Source organism: Terrapene carolina, unplaced genomic scaffold (assembly GCF_002925995.2).
Source record: "Terrapene carolina triunguis isolate 2854851 unplaced genomic scaffold, T_m_triunguis-2.0 Scaffold247, whole genome shotgun sequence".
In the NCBI taxonomy this organism is placed as follows: domain Eukaryota; kingdom Metazoa; phylum Chordata; order Testudines; family Emydidae; genus Terrapene; species Terrapene triunguis.
Window position 1 is genome coordinate 110,593 of NW_020664598.1, and position 23,043 is coordinate 133,635.

The following is a 23,043-nucleotide window of genomic DNA, read 5'->3' on the forward strand; positions in this document are numbered from 1 at the left end:
TGTTTGTTGCTTTTTACAGATTCAGACTGAGGGTCCTGTGGCACCTTTAAGACTAACAGAAGTATTGGGAGCATAAGCTTTCGTGGGTAAGAACCTCATTTCTTCACTTGCATCTGAAGAAGTGAGGTTCTTACCCACGAAAGCTTATGCTCCCAATACTTCTGTTAGTCTTAAAGGTGCCACAGGACCCTCTGTTGCTATATTCATTTGTGTTTCCTAAAGCTAATTAAGTATGTTAGGAAAAATTGTCAGAGCGGCCATCAGCAAGAGCTGGTGTCCGCACTCTGAGGCCACCAAAAAATGTGTTTTGAGAACCCCTAGACTAGATCATTTAATGAACAGAAAAAGCCTAACCAGACTGTTCCTCATTGGCTGTGGCTCTCTCATCAGATTACATAGGCTAAACGGGGTCAGAGCTGGATGGAAGACCTTTAAATGAAAACCTGCATACAGCAGGAAGTGCTGAAGCATCACACGGCACACTTTTCCGAGTCAGTACTGTGTTAGTGCCCCACTACTGTGCTGCCATCTTTCAGATAAAACCAAGGCCCTTATTGCTTGGCTGTTACACCAAGAAAGCATTTTTGTTAGAGTAGAGGGTACTGAGGATCTGTCCAGGGCAATGGGGCTAACAGGTGTAATTGCATTCTTTTGACCTAAAATTCCCATGTGGTTTCTTTTATGTCAGATTCTTTATCTGATGTCTTGATCTGTTTGGATCTGAACACTGCTGTGTAGTGTTAAATAGCTGCTACATTCCACATCAGTGGTAGATGAAGTGTAGTGCTGGCATATAGTATACGGAGCCCACACTTCCAAGACACTGAGTGCCCTCAGTAGGGCTCTGTGATTCCATCCCTCAGCTCATTTAAGTTATTCCTCCCTTTCCCCCAGCCTGGTTACTATACAAAGCAAAACACAGCATTTTACACAACTCCATACAAAAGGTGCACCAATGTTTGGAATGGAGCATGTAATTAAGCAAAGGAAAACAGAAGCTGAATATCTGCAAAAAAGTTGTGAGTGGCAAGAGCTGTTAGGCTGTGGTAGCCCTGATGTTGGGGGTCATTTAAAACTCTCTCTCTCTCTGAGTCAATCAATATCAACACACATTACAAATTCAAAAACGGTTTATTTAGCATTACTAGCTTAAAATACAAATGTTAACAATTAAATGCACAATAATATACTGTTTTTATGTAAAATAAAGGCCATGCAAAACTGCCTTCTTTAAAAAAATACAATATCTACTTAAAGTATTTAAACACTTCAAGATAACTAGGGAGAAATGTACTGCAAGTTGTTTTTAGTGTTCTTTGTTAAATTGTACAGATTTTACAAGTGAATTTGGTGCTGGCGAAAGATGCTAGATTAGCAGCACTGGAGACTCATCTCCACTTAATCCATAGACCAAATACACCATAGGTGCAAGCTTCCGACCATCACCTCCTGTTACTCATCTGGGAGATGCCATCTGTGTGGGTGAGCAGGCAGGTCAGTCTCCATGGCTATTTGAACCTTTGGCCTCTTTACTAAAACATCATAAAAAAACACTGCAATTGGCTGGGAACGAATATGACACTGGGAAATAGTCTACAACCCTAAATTCACATGGGCCCACCAGATGACATATTTTGGTTACTATCAGCCCTGTCTCGATTTGAACCAAGTGGTAAACATCATAGTGGTGGGTTTTTTTTTTACAACAAAGTGTAGGTAAATAAAGCTATAAAGCAAACAGATCAGGAGATGAAAACCCTTCCTCAGAAGAATACGACTTCAATTATTACTTTGGCAGGATCAGACCCAATCTTTGGCAGAGCTCATGAAGAACCACCAGCCTCCCTCCATTACTGAAATGTTATCAAGCATTTTCTTCCTGTATATGACAGAAAGAGCTTTTCATATTGTACCAAAGATTTATTGCAAAAGACAGCATCTTGAATACCTTCAGAGGGACAGCCATCAAACTTTAAAATATTAAATCCTCTTTTGCTAGAAATTCTGTTCTGGTCAGAGATTTTCACTGTTTAAGAATAGTGAAGGGGGGGGGGAGAATAAACAGCCCCAACCTGAATGATTGGGAGACAAAAAGTTTGGCTAAAAGCTAGGTCTCAGTTTCTTGCAGGGGAGACTGTTCTGGCAGGCAATGACGTGTCTCCCTTGCCCTGTAATGATCTGTGTCTGAAGATACAAAGGCAGCATTGTCCATTAACCAACTCAACTGCAATATCAGGAAACAGAAATCCTGACCTTCTGCCTAGGGAGCAGTTCAAGGGCACAGCCAGCAGGACTGATAACGAGGTTTGATATTCTATCCAATAGAGTATCAGAGGGGTAGCCGTGTTAGTCTGAATCTGTAAAAAGCAACAGAGGGTCCTGTGGCACCTTTAAGACTAACAGAAGTCTTCTCCTGTTAGTCTTAAAAGGTGCCACAGGACCCTCTGTTGCTTTATCCAATAGAGGGCAGTGGTGCACACACACACTAGCTAGTTGATCCCCTGGCTCAAGGAGCACTTGCCTTTGCTCAACCAGCAGAGAAAACTAACTACACATGAGCAGATCTTTGCACAGACCCAAATGTGATTTTTTTAAAAGACACCAGGTGCCAATACCTACTATGGAACTGAGGTGGGAAAGGGATGAGGAAAACACTAAATCAGTGCATCTAAAGTCACGCTGCACCATAACCAAATGAAGTCACAACAACATTTGTAGGGCAGGCACAAATATCACTCAATGTTTTAGTTTCTGATCATTAATAAGCAAAATTATCCCAAACACAGACACTGGTATCCTGCCCCTGGTTCACAGGACTTAGGGATATAAAGACCAAAAAAATCATTAGAAAAACACTGGATGCTTGAAGATAACACTGTGGGTCACACTCCAAGATAACTATTTAGCGCACACACTAACTATGAAGCCAGATAGCGTGAAAACTATGTAATGGGATATGCAAAATAAAAATATTAAAATAAAGCTTTTAGCAGTATTACTAACACTACTTAGTCTTATTAAAACGAGAAGAATCTTAAAAATCAAACAGACTTAAATCAATTATACTATTCCAATTTCAGCTCCACCAGCAAAACTGGCTTGATTACTTATTTTCTCTTTCAGTCGTTTTTACTTCTTGGTTCTCAGGCACCAGCAAAGTGCTGGTGTCTTTGGGTTTCCAACAGTGACAGGGAAAGCGTAACCTTCCAAATACAGCTGCTTTTGATGGACTTTAAAAAGTCTCAAAAATATTTCTCTCCATATTAACTTTTATAAACACTTTCTGCATCCCCAACCCCAACCAAAAAACCCCAGGACAAAACAGAAATTGGAGTCTGCACTAGTTAGCAGTGTCCCCTTTAACTCATGAATGCAGCAGATATGATACAGGGAAAGGGGTGGGGATTTCAGCCAAAGAATGCTTTAAAGAAACCGAAATGCAGCAGTGAATAAGAGATAAAAATATTGTTCACAGTTCAAAGTCACGCCATTTGGGATTTTCAAAGGCACAAAGTGCAGTTAGACACCTGAATTTCCAAAGGCACAAAGGGAGTCACGCCCCCAACTTGGAAGTTGGGGGCGTGACTCCCTTTGTGCCTTTGGAAATTTCTACTGCACATTGTGAAGAACAAGGCTGAATGCTTCAACCAGCCAAGAAGTGCACCAGTAGCCACAAGCCGGAGACGCTCATTGCTCTCACAGTATGGTTCATTAATGGTACATGTAATTTAAAACATTGTTTAAAAATTCTTTGGCTGGTAGCAGGGGTCTGCGCAACGTGTTCTGCTCTGAAACAAAGTTCTTAGTAAGAGGATAAAAGGAAAGAGTAGGAAAATTATAAATACTATCTCTGCATTATTTGCCACCAGCTTTTTACACAGTCCCTGGACTATTTGCTCTCCTTGTCCATGTATCTTTATCCTCCCGAAGCCCAACTGCCTTTTTAACAGCAATTTGTGGCCTAGCAGCCTCTCTCTCAACTCATTTTCATTTATTGAAGCTATGGACTTGATTCACCACTGAGTTAGTCCACTTCTGAGCTGGTGAAACTCCACTGAGATCAGCAGCGACATAAAACCAGAGGGACACACTGGTGAATCTCTCTTCATCCCAAATGCCTCTCTTCATGCCCCTCCCTCTCTGCCCCATCCCTACAGAGTGCACAATTATCTTTATCCATCCTCCACTGATTTTCTCCTCCCCTTCCATGTTGTATGCGTGTGTTCCAGTGATGAGGCCCCACTTTTGGGAGGAGGGTCTCAGCTACAATATCATCAGAAAAATCCAGCCAAAATGTGACTCTGGACAATTAGTGTCCTCAGCCATACCCCAAGAACTGTGACCATGTACCACATACAACACTTTGCACAACAATGCACTGTACTGAGGTTAACAACAGAAGCCTTTGGGAGGTAGAGAAGTATTATTATCCCCATTTTACAGAAGGGGAGACTGAGGTTAATTGACTTGGCCAAGGCCACACAGCATATCAGTGCTAGAGCGAGATTAGAATTTGGGAGTTCTGGTCTCCTGACCTTTGGTTCAGTCCAGAATTTGCTGCCTCTCTGGGAGTTTTAATTCCAAGCTCACATTCAGAGAGGGAAATATATATTAGTTTGTGGGGTCTCTGCAAGTCTGACTGATGGGTTTAGCAGGGTTTGGTTTGGGGTTTTTTTGGTGCCTATGAAAGTGACAGGTGGTGCGCACCCAAGTATCACCATGCCCCTACCCCTCACTGCATCCCCTTATCCTCCATAAATACTACGGCACCTAAAATACACTTGTAGATATGCTAATTCTATAATATGCAATGAAATGGACATTGACCCACAGATCCCTGCACCCCCCACCTCTGTCAAGAATTTCTTGGGGGAGGGGCAGTTGGTACCACAGACTTGTGTAAATAATTACTGGTTATTGAGTCACACCTGCCCTCATGCTTGATACAACCATATGATCCAGAATCCTTTGGTGGCCTTTTATGTTTCTTCTCTTTAGCCAACCCATACTATAATGCATTACTGGATATACTGTATAAGAATCTGATCCTAGTTTTGAAGGCTGGGAGTCCTATATCCATAAATCTGAGCCCATTCAAATCAGATAGACTGAGACTGGGGTAAAGCACCATCAGGGACCGAGTAAGGTGAAATATGGCCCATGGACCAGCCAAAACAATGGGGCCCCAAATCTGCTTGAGTCCAGGCCAGTGAGTAGTGCGAGAGGTACAAACCTTCAGGTACTCTTCAGAGCAAAGGGCCCAGTTCAGCCACTATGTTCAATCCAGTCTTAATTCACCAACGATTACTCTGGGGTTCAGAAGGAATGTGAGGGTGACATAAGAAGCCATTTTCTAAAAGCTAACAGGCAATAGATGCTCCTTACCTCTAACCTAAGCAAACATTCAGCTGCTGGTGATAAATCGTAACGGATTACTCAAAGAAGGCTTACCAGTAAAAAACACACCACTCCATCCACTACTCCAGATTGGTAGGGAATAAAAACAGCCACCTGAACAGAAGCAGAGCGATGACCATTTTGTGTATGCAAGTCTGGTCACACACACACCCCACCCCACCCAATCTGCATCCCAGATTCAAAATATAGAGTTCCTGACATTTTACAGCCGTGCTGCAATATTCCTCAGGGGAACATACACTGTCTGAGGCCCCAGAGGTGAAAATGAGGTCTTGGGAAGATCTGTGTCTCTCCTAGATCCCACACTCACCCACCCACCCAGCATGCAATGATTCCAGAAAGGAAGGAGAGAAAACATTGTCGCGTATTTGGCTATTTTCCTGGATGGGAGAGAGGTCACCAAGCACCACGATAGTGTCAAAATGGGCTTGGTGTCACTCCATGCCTTGCCTTCCCCAGTTCACAGTTCCCCACTCCTCTGGCTCTCCAGCCACTCCCTCCTTATCTCCGCAATCTCCTGACCATACCAGTTGTGTAGCTTGGAGAAACAGGCTGTCTCTGGAGACACGGGGCTTTCCTGCCCAGTCAAAGAGAGGCCAGTGGCGAGTGCTCCGCCTCCACTGCCAACTGCCAAGCGCCGGCGAGGAGGCAGGGGCGGGGGTTTGGAACACCCCCCATCGTGGTCAGAGCAGGAGGCCCCTGCAGGGATGTAACCACTGCCCCATGTGGAGTAACCGTTCTCCAAGATGGGAGGCTGTTCCTGGACAAGCGCCATAGCAGGATTGGACAAATGCCTTTTTCTGCCAGATGACGACTTCCTTGGAGATTTGTGGCAGGCAGCCAAGCTCTTACGGGCATCCTCCAGCTGCTTCTCCAGCTCTCTCACCACCAAACGCATGTAGTCAAAGCTGGCTCGCGAAAGCGCCTTCACCCATCCCTCCATTGCGGCCTGGCAGTCGGCCACCAGCACGTAGGCCTTGGCGCCAGCGTCATCAAAGCGGATGGCAAAGGCAAACTCCTCGGCAGCCTCGCACAGTTCCACGGTGCAGCCCTCCAGCACAACAAGCCCAAGAGGATCCCGGCTCTCACGATCTTCAAAATAGAACAGCAGGTTGCCCTTGAGGATGAACCAGCGACGGTGGTAGGAAGTGGTGTGGTGGTGGTGGTGGTGATGGTGGTGCCGCTCGACACGCTTGTGGAGGAAGCCGGCATGGTCTGTCGGAGAGTCACATGTGGCATAATGCACCACACTTCGCTCATTCAGTTTCATCGTCCTGGCAGGGCAAAGACAGAGGTGGCAAGGGAGCCAGTTCAGTGCAAGGAACAACTCCTGCTTTGGAACAGACTATTAAGCCAGTTAGTGCAGTGTCCAATCTTCTCAAGTAGCAGCCACTGCTTAATATTGAAGAGGAAGGTGTAACACCCCCTCCCTCCCCCCACTGCACCACCTTACAAAGCAGTACTAGACCCTGGGAGCAACTTCATCCTGATTCCAGCAAATAATCATCATGATGTCTATTGTACAATGTTTAATACTAAGTGTCAGTGCAGATGTTGGGCCAGATCATCAACTCTGAAGCACAGCTCCTCTGAAGTCAGGGGAGCTGTGCCAGTTTACACCAGCTGAAGATCTGTGGCCTTTTATTCTGTTTTATTCAAACAAATGATTACTTCTTTACATTTTTGTGAATTTCACTATTTACTTCAATATCCTGCAGCAGTGAATTCCACAGTTTAACTGTGTGTCACTTAAGAGGTATTTTCCCTTTATTCCTTTTACATCAGTTGTCTCTTAATGCCGCCGAATGCTCTCTTACTCTAGTATTATGGGACAGGATAAACAGAAGGTGTCTTTCAAACTGAGCAATGTCTGTTACCTCCCCTCTGCAGCAAATGCTTTCCCTGCCCTCCCACTTGTCACCTACAAGACCAGCAGCAGCCCTCGGCCCAGTCCCCTTCCTTCAATGCAATAGCCTAGCTTGCCCAGAATGTGGACAGGATCGGGGATGGTGGCAAGGAGATACCATACCTTACCAGCTATGATGGTCAGACTGCAGCTCACTGCCCTCTTCCCTGAACAGGCTCGGTCTTTGACAAGGGTCCACAGTGCTCCATCCTTCTGCTCCCCACGTCCAGTCAGAGGGAAGGTACCGAAGAGAGGGTCACAGAGACCAGGGTAGTTGGAACTGAAACACAAGGTCACATCACTCAGATATATATTCTTCATCATAAAGTCAACAGAATGAACCTGAGCAGAGTTCACACTAATGGCAGGGCTGAGCACACGTTCAACAAGATTACCTGAACCACACTGTCAGGACCTGCCGAGCTCAGACACTCAGCCGCTGGGTGGAAAGGGAGTTCCAGTCTAGATAGAAACAATGAACTGGAGCCCAACCCAGCCTTGTGTGGCGCAATACTGCCGGTAGCTGATGGAAGAATGGATTTTAAACTGTTTTCCTTTGAAATATATATGCAACTCAATTCTCAAGGCTGGAAATAGATTCTGTGGTTGATTCTGGATCCTGAACAGCTTTTTTTGTTTACAGAAGCATTTCCGTTTACCATCTGCAACCCTGTACTGTGCAATCCAACACACAGTATACAGTGGATCATACATAACAATGTTATGATGCAGTCCTTTTACTTTTCCAGCCTGCTGGCACGTGTTCTCCAGCTAAAACTTAGGACAAAGAAATGCACAAAACAGGATGAACTGGATTATAAACCATGACTTTCACCTCCACCCAATCAGCATTCAGGATTCTCCTCCTCCTACATTCCTGCCCTGTCAATTAGACTATAAAATCCCCCCTACCACCAAATATTCCAAAGTGTTCCTCCCTAGGCTGTGCTCTTCAGGCAGGGACACAGGGCCCAATTCTCCTCTCACTTCAGTTGGAAGTGATTCCATTGACCAGTATAAGTGAGAGGAGAATCAGGCCCTGGTTTTTCATGGATGTACGGACAGCACATAAATCGTGGGTGCCACTGGAATACATTAATTAGGGTTACCATCCGTCCGGGTTACCCCGGACATGTCCGGCTTTTGGGTCTTTAAATAGCCGTCGGGGGGAATTTGTAAAAAGCTAAAAATGTCCGGGATTTCCCCCCGGACGGCTATCTAAAGACGCAAAAGCGGCTGACAGGGCAGCCGCGCCGGATTGAGCCGCTCACTTGGGGCCGCTTCGGCAGCAAAAGCCCCTCCCCCGCTTCCCCTGCAGCTTCAGCACGCCGGTAGCAAAACGGGAGCAGGAGCTGTTTGTGCCGCTACACACCAAAATATTTCTGCATTTTCCTCAACCTCTGACCATTCACAAATCAACACCCTTAACTCTTCAAGGGTCCCTAGTCCCAACAGCAGAGAAGCGTTTATACAGAAGGCTGAGCCATACAGGAAAAATCTCATATTGTGCAGGGATTTTGTTTTTATTTGTCTGCAAACGGCCTGGCACCTTTTTGCTGTTACAATCTTGGGTAACAATCATCTTGTTCGCATAAAGGATGTGGTTACCTCTGGGTGGCTGGTAGGAGCAGCCAATTTTCTAAGCCCATGATTCCAAATGCAACTGTGAAGACTCACAGAAAGGGAAGTTTTGCTGTTTCAATACTCTTTTCCCAGAGAAGTGAAAATCTAAAAGGAAGGTGGGGAGAGGGAGGATTTCCATGCACAAAAGGGAAGATAAATGTACAATAAATGTACAGCAAAGTAAATACATTAGGCCAGATTCTCAGCTGGTATAAATATCATAACTCCATTAAAGTCAATGGCGCTATGCCAGTTTATACCAGCTGAGGATCTGGCCTATTGGTTTTGTGCCTGTGTATTTATGTTAGTTGAGTTACACCGGTTTGATGCCAGTGAACGACAAAGAATCAGGTCCTCTGCTCTTAAAACAAGATTAATAATGAAAATAATCAACGATGGTGTACACATCACATTGACGTCAAGGGCCTCAGAACTAGACTCTCTGGCTACAGGCTGGCGACCACCCACACAAAGCCGACAACTTTTAAAGATTCTAGAAAGAAAAATCAGAGCTTTGTTTGAAGCAGGCTGCAGACATGTGCTCAGAGCTCCAGCACAGAGCAAAGATACTGACAAGCTTTAAAAGGGACAATGTTTCAGAGTATGCTAAAGATGCCATGATTGGACTGCGATCTCTAAAAATTGGTCAAAATTCATCCACCATATAGTAAAACAATTCATGCATCAAACCTAATGTCTAAAAACCACACATTAAAAGATTGCAAAGTGCTCTCGTACTACCTTAATGGGGGCCACATAAGTACCCAAGATAGAAATATAGAACCTACAATCTTAATGACAACCAATCCGCACATGCAACCCAGCTACCAGTTCTTGCAGCACAGCCCACAAAGTGACCAACAGCAAACTAGTGCTCACCTCTGAGGACTCTACAATAAACAAGCTAGCGCACGCAGTCCCAGTGTTCATAAACAGCCCCACAAACGACTGCCTTCAACCTATTGGAGAGACAAAGTGGGCGAGGTAATGTCTTTTATTGGACCCCCTTCTGTTGGTGAGAGAGACGTGCTTTTGAGCTTGCACAGAGAAGCTTGTCTCTCTCACCAACAGAAGTTGGTCCAATAAAAGACATTACCTCACCCACCTTGTCTCTCTAATACCCTGGACTGACACAACTACAACTACACAGCCTTCAGCCTAGTTGTTCCAAATGATCCTACAGTAACAAATTGTGACGCTGGCAGGCCAGGTGCCAGCTCTTGCCAAGGCTGCAGCCATTAGCTAAGAACTGACAAACTCATAGCTGGAGACCAGACCAGTTCATTTATGTGTTAGGTCTGGTCTACACTACAAACTTCTGTCTGTATAACTATGTTGCTCAGGAGTGTGGAAAATTCACACCCCTGAGTGACATAGTTATACCAACCTAATCCCCAGTGTAGACAGCGCTATGTTGATGGGAGGGCTTCTTCCATTGCCATAGCTACCACCTCTCTGGGATATAGAGTATCTACGCCAACAGGAGAAGCTCTCCCGTCAGCATAGATAGTGTCTTCAACAAGTGCTACAGTGGGACAGCTGCACCAGTGCAGTGCTGTAACCATAGACAAGTCTTTAGTGTTGCTCAAAATAGGTATTAGTCTACTAAGAATGTATTTAGTGTTTAGACTCTATAGAATGTATGTAAATTGCTGTATGCATTAATCTTATCTGTAATGTCTCTATTCCAGGCTGTAAGGAAATGTGTAGGTTTTGCTTTGTAACTTTGAAAATGTTTGCTCTAAACTTGTGAACTCAGATGGGAAGAGTGTTTTCCCCCCCTCCTCCTGCCTGTCCAGAAGAACCATCAAAAATCAGATGGGCCATCAAGGAACATCACAATACAAAGGACTGGTGAATGGCCCTATTGCACCTTGGAAATGCTACATGCAAGAAAGCTTGTTTTACGGTCTTGGAGGCTGAATGAAGGAAATAAAATAAAGTCACAGGAAAATGTTCCATCTCTTTTCTATTTGAACTCTCACAAAGCCAGAGACACTAAACTGAAGTCAGAGATTCCAGGGTTTACCCTTGGGTGGATCTGCCCTGAAAGACATTTTGAATTGACAGATCTCTACAACTCTGTCACTCTTAGGATTTAGACTGCAATTCATTTATGTGCATGTTTGCTTGCTTTAACCTGTAAATAACGCTCTCATTTCTTTTTCCTAGTTTATAAACTTCTAGGTAGTTTATTACAGGATTGGCTACAGGCATTGTCTTTGTCTAGGGCACCAACTGATCTGGGGTAAGTGACTGGTCTTTGGGACTGGGAGCAACCTGAATATTTTGTGATTTTTAGTGTAACTCAGCTGTTCTCAACCAGGGGTCCAAGGCCCCCTGGAAGGCCCCGAGCACATTTCTGGAGGTCTGCAGGGCTGGCATTAGACTCTCTGGGGCCCAGGAAGAAAGCAGAAACCATGCTGCCCCAAGCCCCGCCACCTGGGGCCGAAGGCGAAGCCTAGGCAGCTTCGGTGTGGGGCTATGAGCAATTGCCCTGCTTGCTACCCCCTAATGTAGTCCCTCACCTTTATATGCAGAAAAACAGTTTTTGTGGCTCAGGTTGGCAGTGGAGTTTTTCTAGAATGTTTGGGGGGGGGCAGCGTTCAGAAAGAAAAAAGTTGAGAACCCCTGGTGTAAGTGACCATTTATCACTAAGTCCAGCTTCCCTGGATGACAAGATAAACTGGAGAATCGAAGGGAACTGTCATCTGTGACTCCATGGTCAGACTGTTACAGTGATCCAGGGATTCATATTTGTCACTGGCTTGGTGCAATCTAATTATAGAACCTACACCCAGTTTGGGCTATCTACCCTGTTTTGACAGTGTGCCCTGCCACTCCAGACGCCGTGACACAAACAACCGCCTACTACCCCAGCCCTCATGCCGCTGAAACAGATCATGGCATGCAGCCACCATGCTCACAAACATTCCTACAATAAAACAGAACCACAAGGAATTCCTATACTCACATAGAGCCCTCAGTGTGCAAAGCCCCAGAACTCATGAGCATTCTTTCACTAACAAACCTGCATAGTGTCTCCAATGCCTCATAGCCACCCTACAACAAACCATTGTGTTCAGCCCCGCACTTCCAAACACACAAACCCTCACATACACTGCCAGTGCCCCGAATGCCCACTTCCCTCAAGTACCCCCATTGCACTCGGAGGTCACTGTACATTCCTCTCTGCTGTATACATTTCCCACTTTTCCTCCCTCCTTTTCAAGGAGAGATTTTCGCAAACTAACTTGAGCCAGAGACCATCCTTTCTCCTAAAAGCTGTTCATTTCTAATTTCCCCTGCTGCTGTTGAAGAATTAGAGCCAGAATGAGACCTTTTCCTGCTACCGCTCTGCAACACAGCATAGATCCACAGTTTGTGCCACTGTGCAATCTGTAGCTATGACGACAACTGTAATGTCACAAATCTGTTATTCAGACACCACTGTGGGGTTAAGCACCTTAATGAGGAGAAAGCCGTCTGGTGTAAACACAGTTCTAGCTAATTAGAATGTTAAAGTTAATTTAGTGCTAGCGAAAAGCACTGGATTTCCAGTGCAGGGGTTCATAGATTCTAAGGCCACAAGGGACAATTGTGATCTGACTCCTGTATAACACAGGCCAAAGAACTTCCCAAAATAACTCCTAGAGCAGATCTTTTAGAAAAACATCCAATTGTGATTTTAAAATCATCACTGATGGAGATTCCACCTTGGTAAATTATTCCAATGATTAATTACTCTCACTATTAAAAATGTACACCTTATTTCCAGTCTGAATGTGTCTAGCTTCAACTTCCAGCCATTGCATCATGTTATACTTTTTTCTGCTAGATTGAAGAGCTCCTTATTAAATATTTGTTCCCCATGTAGATACTTTTACACTGTAATCAAGTCTGTAATTCAAAAAGAATCTGAAGAGCAACTAGCAAAAGACATGAAAACTAACACCAAATTTTTTTTTAAGTACATCAGAATCAGGAAGCCTATCAAACAATCAGTGGGGCTACAGGACGATCACCATGCTAAAGGAGAAGTTAAATCAGGGGTTCTCAAACCGGGGGTCAGGACCCCTCAGGGGGTCGCGAGCTGTCAACCTCCACCCCAAGCCCCGCTTTGCCTCCAGCATTTTTAATGGTGTTAAATATATAAAAAAGTGTTTTTAATTTATAAGGGGGGGTCGCACTAAGAGTCTTGCTATATGAAAGGGTCACCAGTAAAAAAGTTTGAGAGCCACTGAGCTAAATGAATTCTTTGCATCAGTCTTCACTGATTTACCCCTTCATGTAACACAAGAACCAGGGATCACCCGATGAAATTAATAGGCAGCAGGTTTAAAAGAAACAAAAGGAAGTACTTCTTCACATAATGCACTGTCAACCTGTGGAACTCATTGCCAGAGGATGTTGTGAAAACCAAAAGTATAACTGGGTCAAAAAAGAATTAGATAAGTTCATGGAGGATAGGTCTATTAATAGCTATTAGCTAAAATGGTTAGGGTCAAAACCTCATACTCTGGATGTCCCTAAGCTTCTGACTGCCAGAAGGTGAGATTGGAGAAAGGGGGATGGATCATTTGATAATTACCCTGTTCTGTTCATTCTCTCTGAAGCATCTGGCACCAATCGCTGTTGGATGCAGGGCTCGAAGGACTATTGGTCTTACCCAGTATGGCCATTCTTTTGTTCTTAAGTCTCCCCTTAATCTTCTCTTTTTTAAACTAATTAGATTGAGCTTTTTGAGTCTGTCACTATAAGGCCTGTTTTCTAATCCTTTGCTCATTCTTGTGGTTCTTCTCTGAACCCTCTCTGATTTATCAACATCCTTCTTGAATTGTGGACACCAGAACTGGACACAGGGCCGTAGCAACAAAGAACGTGGCCCCCTCCGAACATATGTCCGGGCGGGGCCCCTTACAATGCAGAAACTGGAATGCGGTATTTATTTTGCCACTTTTAGGGGCCCCCTTCCTTGCGGGGCCCCCTCCGGTCGGAGGGTACGGAGGGCGCTCGCTACGCCTCTGACTGGACACAGTATTCCAGCAGTGATTACACCAGTGCCAAATACAAAGGTAAAATAACCTCTCTGCTCCTCCTTGAGATTTGCTTCTTTATGTATCTCAGACTCACATTAGCTCTTTTGGCCACAGTGTCACACGGGGAACTCATGTTCAGCTGATTATCCATCACCACCCTCAAATCTTTTTCAGAGTCACTGTTTCCTGTAGGTATGGTCTATACCCTTTGTTCCTACTTGTATATGTAGCTTTTAGCTGTAATCAAATTCCTATTGTTTGCTTGCATGCAGTTTACCAAGTGATCTAGTTCTCTTCATTATTTGCGTCTACCCTGTTCTCTTGGAATCATAGAATATCAGGGTTGGAAGGGACCTCAGGAGATCATCTAGTCCAACCCCCTGCTCAAAGCCAGACCAATCCCCAATAAATCACCCAACAGATTTTTGCCCCATATCCCTAAATGGCCCCCTCAAGGATTGAACTCACCACCCTGGGTTTAGCAGGCCAATGCTCAAACCACTGAGCTATCCTCCCTGCATCATTATGTGCTACTTCCACAATTTTTGAGTCATCTGCAAACTTTATCAGTGATGAGTTTATGTTTTCCAGGTCATTGATAAAGCTATTAAATAACGTAGGGCAGCAGTTCTCAACCAGGGGCCCAGCGTAGCCCAGAAGACCACGAGCAGGTTTCAGGGGATCAGCCAAGAAGGGCTGGTATTAGACTCTATGGGGCCCAGGGCAGAAAGCCCAACCCTGAGCCCAAGTCCCACCATCCAGAGCTGAAGCCAAAGCCCAAGCAACTTAGCTTCACAGGACACCCTGTGGCGTGGGGCCCTAAGCAATTGCCCTGCTGGCTACACCCTAATGCTGTCCTGGGCTTTTATATGCAGAAAAACAGTTGTGGTGGCACAGGTAGACTGTGGACTTTTTATAGGTGGGGGGGGGGGAAGGGGAGGGGAGGCTCAGAAAGAAAACGTTTGAGAACTCCTGGTGTAGAGCCAAGAAGTTAGAACTGATCCCTGTGGGTCCCCACTAGAAACACACCCACTTGATGATGATTTCCCATTTACAGTTACATTTTGAGACCTATCAATGAGCCAGTTTTTAATCCACTTGTGTGCCATGTTAAATCCCATCACTCTCCTTTTCTAAGCAAAACGTCACGCCGCACCAAGTCCAATGCCCTATAGTATATTGTGAAATCCTGGTGGCACCACTGAAGTCAACAGGAATTTTGTCATTGACTTCAACGGACCTGAGATTTCACCCTGGGAGCCTACTGTACTGGGGCCTCGGGTTTGGGAGACTCCAGGACATTCAGACCACGAGCTCTTTGCCGAGACTACCAGCATGGGCGGTATACGCTCCCCAACTAGGGCCAGGTGTGACGCCAATCCCCCAGCCAGTAGCTAAGCCTGATCGAAGCAGGAGGGGCTGTAACAGCCCATGCTATTGGGGGGGAGGTCCCCCTGCTTCTAACAAAGGGGGGCCCTGTGCTCCTCCCCACTGGCCTTTCCCGGAAGCCCTGTCCTTTGGGAACCGAACGGAGGCATTTCACACAGGCCACTAGCCCCAGGCTGGCGCGCTCAGGCCCCGGGGCGCCTGGCTGCTGGAGCGCCTCTGCGCTCGCCCAGCGGGCTTGGGAGGAGGACTCACAGCTGCTCGGGCGGTCTGGCCGGCTTGTTGTCCCTCTCCCCTAGCGCCAGTGGCTCCAGGGCCGCCCCAGTGTGTTACTCACCGCCGCCGGCAAAGCCCGTCCCCCTGCCCCGGCTCGGCTCGCTACAAGTTACAAGTTGGGGCAGCTGCTCGGTGCTGCCGCGGTACAAAACCCGGAGGGCCGCACAGCCAGTGGAACAGCTGGGACTCGGCGGGATCCATTCACACAGTCCCGGGCGGAGCCGGGCGCCAGGATTCCGAGTGGATCCGGGTTTTCCACTAGGCTTGAGTTTACATAGAGGGGCGGCTGGTCTCAATCCATTCCCCTCCCCCCGGGTCCTGGGAGCCACGTAAGAGCGGAACCCAAGCGCTACACCGCTTCTGATCTGACTCCTTTGCACTTCAAGCCTCCCCGTCCCCGCTAACTCTAGATTAGGCTGTGCTTTTACACCGGGCTCCTGCTGTGCGTATTGTTTGGTCCTGCATCCATGAGCCAAACTTGCACCCAGTTCAGCTGCAGAGAGGGGAAAAGTTACTAGCCGCGACTCCACAGGCACTTGCATGTGTCCCTCTGTAGATGGGACAGTCCCTAGAGTGGATCCACCCAGTGGGGTGGTATCACAAAGCAACTGTCAAAAACAACAAGGAGTCTGGTGGCACCTTAAAGACTAAGGCTATGTCTACACTACAAAATTAGGTCGGATTTATAGAAGCCGGTTTTATAGAAACCGGTTGTATGCAGCCGATTGTGTGTGTCCCCACCTAAAATGCTCTAAGTGCATGAAGTCGGCGGACCGCGTCCACAGTACCGAGGCTAGCGTCGACTTCCGGCGCATTGCACTATGGTACCTATCCCACAGTTCCCAGAGTCTCCGGCGCCCATTGGAATTATGGGTTGAGATCGCAATGCCCGGATGATGCAAAGCAGTGCCGCGAGGGGTTCTGGGTACATTGCGTCAGGCCCCTCCCCCGCCGTCACAGCAACGGCAGACAATAGATTCGCGCCTTTTTACCTGGGTTACCTGTGCAGACAACATACCACGCCAAGCATTGAGCCCGCTCAGCTCAGCTCACCGTCACCATATCTCTTCCGGGTGCCGGCAAACGTGGGACTGCATTGCTAAACAGCAGCAGCAGCTTACTGCCTTTTGGCGGTAGACGGTGCAGCATGACTGGTAGCCTTCATTGGCGATCTGGGTGCTGGCAGCTGTGGGGCTGGCAGCCGTAGGGCTGCATTGCACCAGCCCCTTGCCTTTTGGTAGAAGATGGTTTATTACGACTGGTAACCGTCGTCATCGTACTGCAGTGGCTGTCGATCATGGGCACCCGGGCAGACAATGATGGTTATCAGTCGTAGTATGCTATTTTCTGCCAAGTGCCCAATATTGTCTGCTAAGCACCCAGAAGAGGCCGATGGCGATCTGGGTGCTGGCAGACATGGGGCTGGCAGCCGTGGGGCTGCATTGCACCAGCCCCCTTGCCTTGATGATGATGGTTATCAGATGTACTATGCGTAGGATGGGGCTAGATTGCTACACAGCAGCAACCCCTTGCCTTTTGGGCAGTAGATAGCATATTACGACTGGTATCCATCGTTGTCATACTGCAGTGGGCATCAGATCGTGCAATAGACCTGAAGGCTTACTGCCAAGCGCCCAGTATTTGCTGCCAAGCACCCAGAAAATGCCAAGGGCTATCAGTCATGCTGCACCGTCGTCTTAAGATGTAAAAAATAGATTTATTCTGCATTCATTTGCTTCCCCCCTCTCTCCTGCTAAACCCAGGCTTTTGAGTTCAATCTTTGGGGGGGGGCCATTCTGTGTGACAGTTGTTTGTGTTTCTCCCTGATGCAAAGCCACCTTTCTTGATTTTAATTCCCTGTACCTGTACGCCATGTCGTCACTCACCCCTCCCTCTCTCCCTCCCTCCCTTCTTCCCCTGGTCCGTCAGATACTACTTTCGCGCCTTTTTTCAGACCAGACGCCATAGCCAGCACTGGGATCATGGAGCCCGCTCAGATCACCGCGGCAATTATGAGCACTATGAACACCACGCGCATTGTCCTGGAAAACATGCAGAGCCTCCTGGACATGCCAAAGCCAAACCAGGACCAGCTGAGGAGGAGGCGATTGCAGCGCGGCGACGATAGTGATGAGGAAATTGACATGGACCTCTCACAAGGCACAGGCCCCAGCAATGTGGAAATCCTGGTGTTACTGGGGCAGGTTCATGCCGTGGACCGCCGATTCTGGGCCCGGGAAACAAGCACAGAGTGGTGGGACCGCATTGTGTTGCAGGTCTGGGACGATGCCCAGTGGCTGCGAAACTTTCGCATGCGTAAGGGCACTTTCATGGAACTTTGTGACTTGCTTTCCCCTGCCCTGAAGCGCCAGAATACCAGGATGAGAGCAGCCCTCACAGTGGAGAAGCGAGTGGCGATAGCTCTGTGGAAGCTTGCAACGCCAGACAGCTACCGGTCAGTCGGGAATCAATTTGGAGTGGGCAAATCTACTGTGGGGGCTGCTGTGATCCAAGTTGCCAGGGCAATGAGAGACCTGGTGATATCAAGGGTAGTGACTCTGGGAAACGTGCAGACCATAGTGGATGGCTTTGCTGCAATGGGATTCCCAAACTGTGGTGGGGCGATAGACGGAACCCATATCCCTATCTTGGCACCGGCGCACCAAGCCACCGACTACATAAACCGCAAGGGGTACTTTTCAATGCTGCTGCAAGCCCTGGTGGATCACAAGGGACGTTTCACCGACATCAACGTGGGCTGGCCGGGAAGAGTACATGATGCTCGCGTCTTCAGGCAGTCTCTTCTGTTTCGAAAGCTGGAGGAAGGGACTTTCTTCCCGGACCAGAAAATAACCATTGGGGATGTTGAAATGCCTATCGTGATCCTTGGGGACCCAGCCTACCCCTTAATGCCATGGCTCATGAAGCCATACACAGGCAGCCTGGACAGCAGTCAGGACCTGTTCAACTACAGGCTGAGCAAGTGCAGAATGGTGGTGGAATGTGCATTTGGCCGTTTAAAAGCGCGCTGGCGCAGCTTACTGACTCGCTCAGACCTTAGCAAAAAGAATCTCCCCATTGTTATTGCTGCTTGCTGTGCTCTCCACAATATATGTGAAAGTAAGGGGGAGACATTTATGGCGGGGTGGGAGGTTGAGGCAAATCGCCTGGCCGCTGATTACGCGCAGCCAGACACCAGGGCGGTTAGAGGAGCACAGCAGGGCGCGGTGCGCATCAGAGAAGCGTTGAAAACCAGTTTTGTGACTGGCCAGGCTACGGAGTGAAACTTCTGTTTGTTGCTCCTTGATGAACCCTCTGCCCCTCCCCCACCACCCTGTTAACTCTACTTCCCTGCAAACCAACCACCCCACCCTCCCCTACTACCCTCCCCCCTTCGAGCACCACTTGCAGAGGCAATAAAGTCATTGTTGCTTCACATTCATGCATTCTTTATTAATTCAGCACACAACTAGGGGGATAATTGGAAAGGTAGCCCGGGATGGGTGGGGGAGGAGGGAAGGAAAAGGACACACTCCAATTTAAAACTTTAAAACTTATTGCTATGGAAATCATCTAGGGTGGAGTGAGTGGGTGGCCGAAGGCCCCCCCCACCGTGTTCTTGGGCGTCTGGGTGAGGAGGCAATGGGACTTGGGGAGGAGGTCTGTTGGTTACAGAGGGGCTGTAGCGGTGGTCTCTGCTCCTGCTGCCTTTCCTGCAGCTCAACCATACGCAGGAGCATATCACTTTGATGCTCCAGCAGCCGGAGCATCGACTCTTGCTTTCTGATTACAAGTTGACGCCACCTCTCCTCTTCAGCCCGCGTTTCAGCACGCAACTTCTCCTCTTCAGCCCGCGATTCAGCACGCCACCTCTCCTCTCGCTCATATTGGGCTTTTTTAAAATCAGTCATTGACTGCCTCCACGCATTCAGCTGTGCTCTGTCAGCGTGGGAGGCAGTCTGAAGTTCAGTAAACATTTCGTCACGCGTCCTTCGCTTCCTTCTTCGAATATTCACTAGCCTCTGCGAAGGAGTAAGATTTGCAGCTGGTGGAGAAGGGAGAGGTTGTTAAAAAAGATACATTTTAGAGAACAATGGGTAGACTCTTTCACGTTAGATTTTGCTGTTCACAACATCACACAGCACATGTGCTTTCGTTACAAGGTCGCATTATTCCTCTTATATTGAGAGTCTCCTGGTTTGGTGTGAGAGATCACTCACGCAGTGCCAGGACACAGATTTCAGCTTGCAGGCAGCCATGGTAAGACATATAGTCTTTGGGCTTTTTTAACCTTCTTAACATGTGGGGATGGTTTCAAACAGTTCTGCCCTCATTTCCCATACCAAGCACCCGTGCCATTTAAAATGGGTTTGCAATGTAAAAGGAGGGGCTGCGATTTCAGGTTTAACATGCAGCACAAACCCAACTAACTCCCCTCCCCCACACACCCAATTCTCTGGGATGGTCACTTCAACCCTCCCCCCCACCGCGTGGTTAACAGCGGGGTATATTTCTGTTCAGCAGAGCAGGAAGGGGCACCCCTGAATGTCCCCTTAATAAAATTGCCCCATTTTAACCAGGTGACCGTGAATGATATCACTCTCCTGAGGATAACAAAGAGAGATAAGGAATGGATGTTGTCTGCATGCCAGCAAACACCGGGACCATACGCTGCCATGCTTTGTTATGCAATGATTCCAGACTACGTGCTACTGGCCTGGCGTGGTAAAGTGTCCTACCATGGCGGACAGGATAAGGCAGCCCTCCCCAGAAACCTTTTGCAAAGGCTTTGGGAGTACATGAAGGAGAGCTTTCTGAAGATGTCCCTGGAGGATTTCCGCTCCATCCCCATACACGTTAACAGACTTTTCCAGTAGCTGTACTGGCCGCGATTGCCAGGGCAAATTAATCATTAATCATTAAACACGCTTGTTTTTAAACCATGTGTAATTTTTGCAAAGGTACACTCACCAGAGGTCCCCTGTGTGCCCTCAGGGTCTTGGGTGAGTTCGGGGGTTACTGGTTCCAGGTCCAGGGTGACAAACATATCCTGGCTGTTGGGGTAACTGGTTTCTCCGCTTCCTTGCTGCTGTGAGCTATCTATGTTCTCTCCATCCTCATCTTCCTCGTCCGCCGAACCCGCTTCCCCGTTTCCAGAGAGGGACTCATAGAACACGCTTGGGCTAGTGGTGGCTGCACCCCCTAGAATGGCATGCAGCTCCGCGTAGTAGCGGCATGTTTGCGGCTCTGCCTCGGACCTTCCGTTTGCGTCTCTGACTTTGTGGTAGGCTTGCCTTAGCTCCTTAATTTTCACGCGGCACTGCTGTGCATCCCTGTTATGGCCTCTGTCCTTCATGGCCTTGGAGATCTTTTGTAATGTTTTGCCATTTCTTTTACTGCTTCGGAGTTCGGCGAGCACTGCTTCATCTCCCCAGATGGCGATCAGATCCCGTACCTCCCGCTCGGTCCAGGCTGGAGCTCTTCTGCGATCCTGGGACTGGGACTGGGACTCCATCACGGTTACCTGTGCTGATGGGCTCTGCATGGTCACCTGTGCTCTCCACGCTGAGCAAACAGGAAATGAAATTCAAACGTTCGCGGGGCTTTTCCTGTCTACCTGGCCAGTGCATCTGAGATGAGAGTGCTGTCCAGAGCGGTCACAATGAAGCACTGTGGGATAGCTCCCGGAGGCCAGTAATGTCGAATTCCGTCCACACTAACCCAATTCCGACCCCCTAAGGCCGATTTTATCGCTAATCCCCTTGTCGAGGTGGTGTTAGGAAACCGGTTTAAAGGGCCCTTTAAGTCGACAGAAAGGGCTTCGTAGTGTAAACGTGGCCAGGCTTAAGTCGATTTAACGCGGCTAAAGTCGACCTAAACTCGTAGTGTAGACCAGGCCTAACAGATTTATTTGGGCATAAGCTTTCGTGAGTAAAAACCTCACTTCTTCGGATGCCTTTCCCCACCTTCCACTCCTGTGTATTTCAAAGGCGTTAAAGGGCATCTTCCTGCTTTTCTCTCCTAGCTTTCGAATGCGCACAGCGGTGCCCAGGCTGCATAAAACCACACACCCTGCCGGTTAACTGTAGAGCTGCCTGATCCTGCTGTCTTTAAGGATATTAGACAAGGCCAATTCTCCACTGCATGATGGCTCTTTTATGTTGCTCCACTGCCATAAAGGGGCCATATATCGGGTGGAGCTGGCTCCCCACTTGGCACAGAGCTGTATGAAGGGCCAGCATAGTGGGTGGGCCAAGGAGGGAAAGCCCAGCACTCCAGCTATGTTTGGCTGCTGCAATGGCCCATAACTAAGGCTACAATTTTTTCACTGAGGTCAAGGATGTCATAGAATCCGTAGATTCCAGCGACCTCCATGACTTCAGCCCGGGCTGGGAGCTGTGGGGCTCCCGACCAAAATGGGTGGCAGGGCGACCCTGGAGCTCCAAGATGTCGTGGGCAGCAGGGGGACTCCAGAGCTCCAAACCCCTATAGGTAGTGGGGACCCCCAGAGCTCGGAGCGGGTCCCTACAGCTGCCCAGATGCTCCAGGCAATGTGGGGACCCTGCAGCTGAGTTCCCCATTTTGTTATGGATATTTTTAGTAAAAGTCAGGGACAGGTCACAGACTTCTGTGAATTTTTCTTTATTGCCCGTGACTTTTACTAAAAATATCCATGACAAAATCTTAGCCTTACCCATAAGGGCCCCCAGAACTGCTCTACCTTTCACCAGAATAAGGCTTAACACCACCTTTGCCCTCCCCTGACGCCTAGTGCTGAGATGGAAGAGGGCAGAATTGCAGTCTGCAAAGCAATGGTCTAACTTCTGTGTCGTGACAAACTGGTTCGCCCCATCTCTTAGGCCAAGTAAAAAGTCACCAGAGAGGCATTGCTCATCATCCAAACCAAAATAAACTCTTAACTGTAAAAAAAAAAAAGGTGTTTACCTCTTGAGCATCCTGCTTTTGGAAGCAGAAGCACTGGATGTTCCCATGAACAGCTATCACGGTATTTCTGGTATGGATGAAACTAGAGAAGTGCCAGAAATCTCCAGAGGGGGTCTGATCTTGTGAGAGTTCCAGTCTAATTAAGCATCTGAACTTTTAGAAACTTATTCATGGATTCCAAGGCCAGAAGGAACCATTGTGATCATCTGCTAGTCTGATGATCCTATATAACACAGGCCATACAACTTCCCTGAAATAATTCCTAAAGCATATTTTTTTAGAAAAACATCCAATCTTGATTTTAAAATTGCCACTAATGGAGAATCCACCACAACCCTTGGTTAATTGTTCCACTGGTCAATTACCCTCATTGTTAAAAACTTGTACCTCATTTCCAGTTTGAATTTGTCTAGCTTCAACTTCCAGCCATTGGGTCATGTTATACCTTTC

General features: G+C 47.5%; 1 protein-coding gene across 3 annotated transcripts; it reads right to left on the reverse strand.

Moving 5' to 3' along the window:
• Positions 1-4,264: 4,264 nt before the first annotated feature.
• Positions 4,265-21,655, reverse strand: PHETA2 (PH domain containing endocytic trafficking adaptor 2). 3 transcript variants are annotated; one of them, XM_026657505.2, is made up of 3 exons: positions 21,615-21,655; positions 7,453-7,604; positions 4,265-6,692 (listed from the first exon to the last, which is right to left on the reverse strand). In XM_026657505.2, the coding sequence occupies exon 3, from the start codon at positions 6,686-6,688 to the stop codon at positions 5,879-5,881; it is 810 nt and encodes a 269-aa protein (XP_026513290.1). In that variant the 5' UTR covers positions 6,689-6,692; positions 7,453-7,604; positions 21,615-21,655; the 3' UTR covers positions 4,265-5,878. The 3 variants fall into 3 exon arrangements, with proteins under 3 accessions (XP_026513290.1, XP_026513288.1, XP_026513289.1); XM_026657503.2 differs by lacking the exon at positions 21,615-21,655 and adding an exon at positions 15,710-15,750; XM_026657504.2 differs by lacking the exon at positions 21,615-21,655 and adding an exon at positions 15,710-15,750 and having other exon boundaries at positions 7,448-7,604.
• Between the last annotated feature and the right edge of the window lie 1,388 nt (positions 21,656-23,043).